The 9,967-nt window shown below is 37.3% G+C and overlaps 1 protein-coding gene across 1 annotated transcript in view; it reads left to right on the plus strand.

The window, feature by feature from the left end:
• The first annotated feature begins 1,549 nt into the window (after positions 1 to 1,549).
• Positions 1,550 to 9,967, plus strand: part of LOC106882263 (double-strand break repair protein MRE11) — a 38,762-nt gene continuing 30,344 nt past the window's right edge. Inside the window, exons 1-3 of the mRNA XM_014932877.2 lie at positions 1,550 to 1,636; positions 5,301 to 6,345; positions 7,846 to 7,942. Coding sequence (XP_014788363.1) covers positions 5,307 to 6,345; positions 7,846 to 7,942 — 1,136 coding nt within the window. The 5' untranslated portion in view covers positions 1,550 to 1,636; positions 5,301 to 5,306. The remainder of the gene's footprint in view (positions 1,637 to 5,300; positions 6,346 to 7,845; positions 7,943 to 9,967) is intronic.

Consider the following 9,967-nt stretch of genomic DNA (forward strand, 5'->3'; position numbering starts at 1 on the left):
TTATGTAGACAGGACAACACATTGCGAATCAGTGAACTTCATTAGAAATGTGAAAACTACCTACCCTGCCATCTGTTATAACTGGCGATCTTACGCTACCAGTTCCAAAGCTGTCACTTAAACCACGTGTGTTTATTTACATTACATCAGCCGTTTCCGTAAAAGGGTTTTAGGGTTAGGGTTAGGGTTACGGACGGAATTCCCTAACCCTAACCCTAAAACACTTTTATGGAAACGGCTGATGTGATGTAAATAAACACACGTGATTTAAGTGACAGCTTTGGAACTGGTAACGTAAGATCGCCGTTATAACTTTTTGTTGTTCTGTTTAATATATACATAGATTATGCCTCCAAAGAGTTTGCTGGGGAAAGAAAGCAACCGGTTTAAAATGACAGCAACAGACTGCAGCAATTCACCACATTCCAGAAGCTACTTTGAACATAATGCAAAATGGTGCATCAACACCTTCTGCCCAATCTGATAGAATTCTGGCAAAATTGTGTAGCAACAGATCGCCAGCAATTGCTTCATCACATATTGCCATCCTAGCTCATGCTAAAAGGGATTACCTTACTATGTATAATCAGGGCAGCGCAAAAAGTTGTTTTGCACAAGCATTTCTATAGTCAATTAGACGGATGAAATTTACGTACACTTAATAATGTTAAACAAAGCAGCCTTCAGACTTTCCCTATTAATTTCATCGTCTTTTGAATTATGAACATATGGTAATCTTCCAGTTTAGGGGGGTAAAAAAAGTAAATAAAAAATATACAAGGGAAATAACTTAACGTCTTACTAGTATTATCCGTACAACTCTGAAATGTGTTTTTTTTTAGCTGTTTATAAATCACACACGTGTTTTTTTTGTTTTTTTTTTTAACAAGTCCGCATGGTACTAAACAATCCTCGCAGGTAAACTTATTCCTAATAAGCCGACGGCGCGCACACCATTCCAACATTTTGTGTCTTGAACTGCTGCACAATTCACTAATATTCTTCTATGATTAATTGACGAGTGAGTATTTCATTTTGAGGAACAATAAGTTGTTGTGCAGCCGGTCTTCCACGCGAGATTTTCGATCTCTCAGCCGGTACTATGAGATTCAATGACGTGTGTGATTTATATATAAACAGTTAACTTCCATCAAATCAAGTGTGTGATTTATTTATAAACAGCTAAAAAAAAACCCATTTCAGAGTAGTATGGATAATACTAGTAAGACGTTAAGTTATTTCCCTTGTATGTTTTTATTTACTTTTTTTACCGCCCTAAACTGGAAGATTACCTGAACATATTTACATAAGGGTTTTTTCGTTGTAAGGCTTTCTTTTTTAGTTTAGACTAGCGAGACTTATCGTAGATGGCGTAATAAGTCACACCCGGACAACGTCGGGTTATACTGCTAGTATATAAATAAAACTCGGTGACCACCATTGAAACGTCATTGAAGTAAAATAGCCATTTATGTATCACACTTATTGATTGATTTATCAACAAAAAGGAAGACGCTAAAATTCTGAAACCTGAAAGAGTTATCTCCCCTCGAAACTAATTCGCGCGAAAATTGCTTCGTTATATCCTGTTCCGTGTTCAGACTGTTGACTACTGCTTTTATTAACAACAAATTAGGTTTGGTTAAATTATTCATCTCTTTCTCTCTCTTCAGTGTGATTGAGGAGTCTCGTAGTGCATCAAGTCTGGTATTTTGTTTTTGGTTAAGTTCTTAATGAACCTTAGTTCAATTGTAAATGTCCCTTTATTTACGACTGTTGTGTTTCGTGCGATCACGTGTAGTACAGTTTTGGTTATTGTTTAGTCTCCGAGCCTGTCCTCTTTCAGCAGACTTGTGTTTAAACGCAATCCTTCTGTGAATATCCTTTGCGGTTTTATCAAAGCACAATATGTCTGGACATGGAATATGTTCTTCCTTTTGAAGACGTTACAGTGTTATATGATGTAGACTTGGCCGTTATTTCTAGCAGTTTAGATGATTACTTTCCACTCCTTGTGTTAATCAGATGGACCACAGAACTGTTGCAATATCATTAAATTTATTTCAAATGAAATTTGCTTCAAATATGTAGGGCCAGTCAGGTAGTACTGGCATCGGCCACGCTTGAATGGTGCTTTTTACATGTCACTGGCACTGGAGTCAGTCAGGTGGCACTGGCAACATGCTCGAATGGTGCTTGTTACGTGCCACCAGCACGGGACCAGTCAGGTAGCACTGACATCGACCACACCTGAATGGTGCTTTTTACAAGAATATTTTTCTCTCCATAGACACATATATGCTATTAAAAAAATTTTTGAAAATATATGACTTTTTTCAACCCTATTCCCCCTCATTGTTTCTTTTTTATCTTTTATGTTTTAGACTGTGGCCATGCTGAAGCATCGCCTTGAAGAATTTTTTAGTCGAATGAATGAGCCACTAGTGGTGGCTCTTAGATAAAATTAGTGGGGGTGCTGCTTTGAAAATTTTAAACCATTGTTTTAATATTGTGTAAAAAAAACAAACAAACATAAAAAGAAAATTTATACACAAATTTGATTGGTTCATGTTTTAGCTACTGCTGGGTAGTGTGCTTAATTTGTTCACTGAACACCGCTGCGAATTCCCCCTTGTTTTTCAAATATCCCCCCAAATCACAAAATAAGTGGGGTGGAATCTGCCCTATTTTTCAAATCCTGGCAGCAACACTAACTGGAAGCAGGATAATAATCTAATTCTACACTTTATCACATTCAAGAATATAAACACATTTTTAAGCACAACACACACAATCAAAAAGAAATACTACCTTTTACCAATACACCAGGGTCGGCACTGTGTGAACCACAGTGCTCTCTCTCCCTACCATGAATCTTCCTATCTTGGACATGTGAGCATGCGCACAACAGCTAAACATCGCATCACTGGAACTGTAAAGTACACAGTTCTATACAAAGATTTAAAAAATTTTTGTCGTAAACTTGGGGATGGCTACTGACATTAAGCTTAAGGATTATATAATGTACAAGTATAAAGAAAGAATTAAAGAAAAAAGGACTCATATTGAATGTTATCGATCACAACCCTGAAGAATGGCGACTTTTCATAGATAGCTCAGCAAAAAGTCTCAAAGCCGCTTTATTACACAATGGAAATCAGCATCCATCCCTGCCTATTGCATACTCAGTACAGATGAAAGAAGAAAATAACAGTGTAAAAGAGCTCCTTGAGAAAGTAAAGTATAAGTTTAAATGGGATGCTTGTGGCGACTTTAAAATGCTTGCCTTCTTACTTGGATTACAGGGTGGGTACACTAAGTATTCATGTTTTCTTTGCCTATGGAACAGTAGGGTTGATCATGAACATTACCAGAAGGCTGAGTGGCCCCCATGAGATGAATCCAGCCATGAAAGCTAAATGTCATAAGACAACCTCTTGTAGAGCCTGCAAAAGTGTTGTTACCTCCACTTCACATAAAGCTGGGTTTGGTCAAGCAGTTTGTAAAGGCTTTAGATTGTGGTGGAGAAGCACGTCAAGAAATTCGTCTACTCTTTCCAAAGCTATCTTAAGTGTGGTATATTTATTGGACAAGTAAGGAAAGTGCCAAGGTCAGTAAAACTTGAAAATGTGATAAATGATCTAGAAAGAGAGGCATGGTGTGCATTTCAAGATACTGTCAATGGATTCCTTGGCAATAACAAACACCCAAACTACAAGCAGGTTCTAGCAAAACTCATTGAGAGTTAGAAGAATTGAGGCTGTAGAATGTCATTAAAGGTTCACTTTTTGCATTCGCATTTAGACTTTTTCATGAAAACTTAAGTCAAGTGAGTGAGGAACATGGTGAGTGATTCCACCAGAATATTGCTACAATGGAGAGAAGATACCAAGATGGGGGACTATATATAGTCATTGGTGCATACAGATTTAGGAGCTCACAGTAGGAGGGCATGATCTTCACTGCATTTCTAGTAAAATCTTATAATCTCATCATAGTTTTGCTTACATTTCTCATTAGTTTAAAAATAAATGTTAGGACAAAATATTTTTAGTTCCTGTTAATGTTCAATGGGAATAAGTTGAATAAAGTACTATCGGAGCTAAATTTTGTTCCCATTCTCTAGAAAACTGCAATTATCTCCTAAAATACTGATGCTATGCAATTTTCAAGGGTAGTTTTGAAATCAGGAGGAAAAAATTAGCTGTGAAACACTAAAAACATTTAGACAAACAAAACTTGTGTTATCCAGTATAATGACAAAGTTATTTTACTAAAGTTTTCGTTATTTTCAAAACAAATTGAAACAAAGGCAGTACATTTCAGTTGAAATATTGAAACAAAAGTGTTAATATTGTTTGATCAAACATACCTCTTATCAAAGGCATTCCAGCCTTGAGCATCCTGTATGTTACTGTCCTCTAGACAAGTTGGCGGATGACGTCTGTAATATTTTGACATAGTTATTACAGCTGGATGCCCTTCCTATCACTAGCCATGTTACACTAATGTCAGGGAACTCTTTAAATTGTTATCCATTTTTGACTATTTGAACCAATTCACTCTTGGAAATATATCTGTCATTCAATTTGACAACGCAGACAGTAAGAAAGAATTACCAACCAAGTCATCATTTGGGAACTGAGCTAAGAGAAGATGAACTCTAATTGTCCTTCCAAAATTATGGTCCGGACTCTCATGAAGGACAGTGGCACCATGGTATCATGACTACTTAAGTACTTAGGTCACTGAGGTTGGAATGAGGCATGTGGTGTGCCATTATTGTAGCTGATAGATCATCGTCGTCATTTAATGCCCATTCTCCATGCTTGCATGGGTTGGACAGTTTGACAGGCCCAAGAATACCCTTTTTAATTCCAACCATTTTACAGCATGTATTGGTGGGTCTTTTTGCTTGACACCAACCCTAGAGGTTGCCGTGCAGCTTGCAAGTCTACAAGACCTCCAGTGGTAGGGGAACATACTAGGAGAATGAAGAGTAAACAGTGATTAAGTATGAGAGAAAAAGGCTGATGGAACTGGAAAGTGTTATAAGTGGTGATGAGGTGTCAGAGTGGACCTTCAAGGTACAAAATGGTTAGGAATGAATGGGGCAGGGATGAGTGAGTAGAAGAAGTAGAAGATGCCTGATGGTGCAAGGCGGCAGAATAGAAATAATGACAGAGTAAACAGGGGGATAAAAGAGAGCTGGTGTGCTGTTGGGTCAGTTGCAGGAGTGGATGGGGAAAAGAGAAAAATAAATATTCAGTAAAGCATTTTCTTTTAATATTTATTTTCAGAAAATAATGGTCTCTCAAGATGGTTCAGAAGACAATTCACATCAGTTCAAGATTTTGTTGGCCTCTGATATTCACCTGGGATATATGGAAAATGATTCTGTTCGAGGCAATGATTCCCTTGTAACATTTGAAGAGATCCTTGAAAAAGCCAAGCAAAATGATGTTGATTTCATACTTTTTGGAGGAGATTTGTTTCATGAAAACAAACCATCTCGTTCAATCCTACATGGCAGTCTGGCACTGTTACGCAAATATTGCATGGGAGACAAACCAATACAATTTGAGTTTGTTAGTGACCAATCTGTGAATTTTGAACACTGCACTTTCCCATCATTGAACTATGATGATCCAAATCTCAATATTTCCTACCCAATATTTTCCATCCATGGTAACCATGATGACCCTACAGGCCAAGGAAACCTTTGTTCTCTTGATCTGTTTCACACCATTGGGCTTATTAACTACTTTGGCAAATGTACATCTCTTGACAAAATAGTTTTGTCTCCATTGCTCTTGCAGAAAGGAAGAACAAAGCTAGCATTGTTTGGACTTGGATCAATTCAAGATGAGCGTTTACATCGCATGTTTCTCAAGAAAAATGTCTCCATGCTACGACCCAAAGAAGACAGAGAAGACTGGTTTAATGTATGTGTGCTCCACCAGAATCGTGCCAAGCATTCAGCCACTAAATATATCCCTGAACAGTTTCTAGATGATTTTATTGATCTTGTTGTGTGGGGCCATGAACATGAATGCCGAATAGACCCTGAATGGAATAATGTACAGAACTTTTATGTATGTCAGCCTGGCAGCTCTATAGCAACATCACTGAGTCCATCTGAAGCTGTACAAAAACATGTTGCTCTTCTCTCTATTGATGGTAAAAATTTCAAGATAAGTAAACTTCCTTTGGAAACAGTGAGGCAGTTTTATATTGAAGATATTGTTCTAATGGAAACAAATCTGAAACCAGATGATCTGAAAATCTCAAAGAAAATGGAAGACTTTTGTGCTGAGAAAGTTGATAATTATGTCCGTCTTGCTGGTTTGTAGCATTTTATTATTTGATCCTTTTGTGAAACTCCATGTTAACTATTGATTCTAAAATAGGGGCAACAGCCTCAGTACTTAGCTGGTATTTTATTATTTTGACTACACCTTTATAATTTCTAATTTAGACACAAGCTCACTAATTTTGGGGGAATGTATTTACTTGATTAAATCACCCCCGCTCTCCTGCTACTTTATTTTATTGACCTATCAGGATGAAAGACAAAGTTGACTTCAGTAGGAATTGAACTCAGAATGTAAGGAGCTTGGACAAATATATCAAGGCAATTTCCAATACTCTAACAATTCTAATACAGCATCTTGATAATGATAATAGTAATGATGATAATAATAAAATGCCCTAATGCAGTACCAGGCAGTGGCTCTCATGGCTTCTGATCTTAACTGATTGGAAGTGTTATCATGTACATTGTTTTGTCTTGGTATAAAAAGATGGGCTACAGCAAATATTCTGCACAATACCACAGATTTACTTGTCAGTTGCTTGACCTTAACTAGTTGAGCATGTCCCTTAGTGGCTGATATGTGCATCTCTGATCACAAGCAGAAGTAGTGGGGAAGCATCATAGCCATGTGTTGAAAGGAATTCTTTGGGGTTTGGATAATTCACCTCTGGAAACATGGGTGTTTTGTTTATCATCCTTAAACAACCCTTATTCAGGGACCTTTCGAGCGGGATGGGCTACTCAACCTGAAGAAAATTCTAACTGGACCCCACCTATTTATCTTGACATAGTGTACCCTTATCAGATGGGTATACTGGGCTTTGTATATTTTACCCCTGTGTCACTTAGATGGCATGCACTGCTCTCTCACTTAATAATTCTTTCCAAAAAAAGAAAAGGGTCTGAAATTTAGGGGAAAAGAACTAATTGATTGCATTGACTCCAGTACTCAACTGGTTCTTATTTTATCAACCTAAGTGTGAAAGGGTTGATGTAGTTGACTTAAGCGGCATTTAAATTCAGTATGTAAAGGTGGAAGAAATATAAAGAGCCAGAATAAATACCTGATGCACTAACAGCCAGCTTGTTGGTTTCTAGCATGGGCACAATGCCCCAGACTTTTTGAAGTATATATCAAATTATACTTCACTACTTTGCTAGTATTTTATTTTATCAACATTGGAAGAATGATATTCTAATGATTCCACCAATCCACTGCTCTAAAATAATAATAATTTAGGCACAAGACCAATTTTTTAAGGGAAGGAGATAAGTAAATTACATTGGCCCCCAAACATTTGATTGGTATTTTATTTTTAATTGATCTCAGAAGGTTGAAAGGCAAATTTGACCATGCAAGTATGAAGAGCTGTAACTAAATGCCACAAAGTATTTTGTCAATGATTCTGCCAATAACAACCATTAGAAATTTCATTTATTTTTTTCATAAATTCACTTTTTACATTTGTGAAAACTCACAATGTTTTCCTCTTAATATCTTGTTGTGTATTTACTTCTATTTCCTCCAGAATCTTCACACACAGGACATGCTAAACAACCAAAGAAACCCCTTATTCGTCTGCGTGTTGATTACAGTGGAGGTTATGAACCGTTTTCTTCATTTAGGTAGGTTTTTAACTTTTTAAAAATTTTGGTTGAGACATTTGTCACTTCTCACTTGCAATGCCTTCATATTTTTTTTATTTTTTAATAACCTAATCAGAAGAAGACAGCATCCATAACTTTTTCAGTGGTATTGACATAGGTTTAAGGAAGGAATCCAGTTGTTCATTGACCATAGACCTGTCCTAATTACTTGCAATTGAGAAGATTACGTTAAAAACACTGAAGTGCCAGGTGATGGTGTGAAACTGAGCACTGAATTAAGTTCTCCAATTGTTCCCCCGCCCAATAGGAACAGTCCTTATGGAAGGATTCCACACAATTTTCCATTGACTAAATTCAACTCAGATTGTTTTGGTCAACTTGAAACTAAGTTACAAGACTTGCTGAAGATGCTCTGCAGTTGAATGAAACTTCGAATGCAAAACAGACTTCTTAACTACCTCTCAGCACTTGGCATAAAGCCACATCCTCCTCTTAAATACTTATCCCACCCCTTTTTTATGGGGTAGGGTTTTTTTCTGTTCTTTCATGTCTTGTTGTGACCTCACTAGTTCCAGTGTCAAAAACATCCAGTATATACAGATCCTGTCAAACTGTCCAACTCAGACCATCATGGAAAAAGAATGTTAAATGATGATGATGATGACGATGATGATGAAGAATGTGATTCAACCAAAACTAAATCCGTGGAAAAATAGTAACACTAATAATTTCTTTCATTTAGGCTCTTTTGATAATTTATCTCTGCTATACAAAAGTTGTAATGACAAACAGCAGAAACACTATGTGACACATAGCAACTAAATTTCTTTCACCATACACTATTGACTTAAAAGAAAGATAGGATACATTGGGTAAAGTAGTCCTAAGCTGGAAAAAAAAGACTATGGTTACAACTGGAATGTTATCAAGGGTCTGTTTGAGTAGAGCTGACCTGCATCTAAATAATAACAGTTTTTATAAGTTCTGTGGTGGTAACTTCTCAGTATCAGCTCAGAAATGTCAATGAGGTTTCTCTTTGTTGATGACATCAGTGTAGAACTTTCTTATAATAATTCTTTCTAACAGATGCAGACCAGAAATTTGGTGGGAGGAAAGGAGTTGGTTATATTAACCCTTGTACTTGACTATTTTATCAATCCTGGAAAGATAAGATGCAAAAACAACTTTGGTGTTTAATAATTCTTCCTACTATAGGCACAAGGCCTTAAATTTTGTGGGAGGGTGCTAGTTGATTACATCAACCCCAGTGTCATACTGGTACTTATTTTATTGACCCTGAAAAGATGAAAGGCAAAATTGACCTTAGTGGAATTTGAACTTAGACCATAAAGCTGGAAGAAATGCTGTGAAGTATTTAATAATAACCTTATAATTCTGCTTGTCATTTTTTTATGAGTTTTGAATATGCAAATAAAGCTCCTATTCCATGAAGATGGTATACCTGATACCCATGGATACTACAGTCTATGCTAATCATCCCAGGAATATGGACTGTGATCTTAAGGGATGTGATTTGGCGAAATGTGCGTAGCAATGCATTAAAATATTTATAGATTCCATCCAAGGATTATTGTTATTATTACTTGGCTCCTGTGCTGGTGACATGTAAAAAGCACCATTTGAGCGTGATCGTTACCAGTGTCGCCTTACTGGCACTTGTGCCTGTGGTACATGAAAAGCAACATTCGAGCGAGGTTATTACCAGTGCCACTGGACTGACTCCTGTGTAGGTGGCATGTAAAAAACACCATTTCGAGCGTGGCCGTTGCCAGTACCGCCTGACTGGCCCTTGTACCGGTGGCACGTAAAAGCACTCGCTACACTCTCGGAGTGGTTGGCATTAGGAAGGGTATCCAGCTGTAGAAACTGCCAGATCAGATTGGAGCCTGGTGCAGCCATCTGACTTGCCAGTCCTCAGTCAAACCGTCCAACCCATGCCAGCATGGAAAGCAGACGTTAAAAACGATGATGATGATATATATAAGGGAATTCCAAGCACGTTTCGTGGTTTGCTACCTCAAC

The sequence above is a fragment of the Octopus bimaculoides genome, chromosome 24 (genome assembly GCF_001194135.2).
Source record: "Octopus bimaculoides isolate UCB-OBI-ISO-001 chromosome 24, ASM119413v2, whole genome shotgun sequence".
Taxonomy (NCBI): Eukaryota; Metazoa; Mollusca; class Cephalopoda; order Octopoda; family Octopodidae; genus Octopus; species Octopus bimaculoides.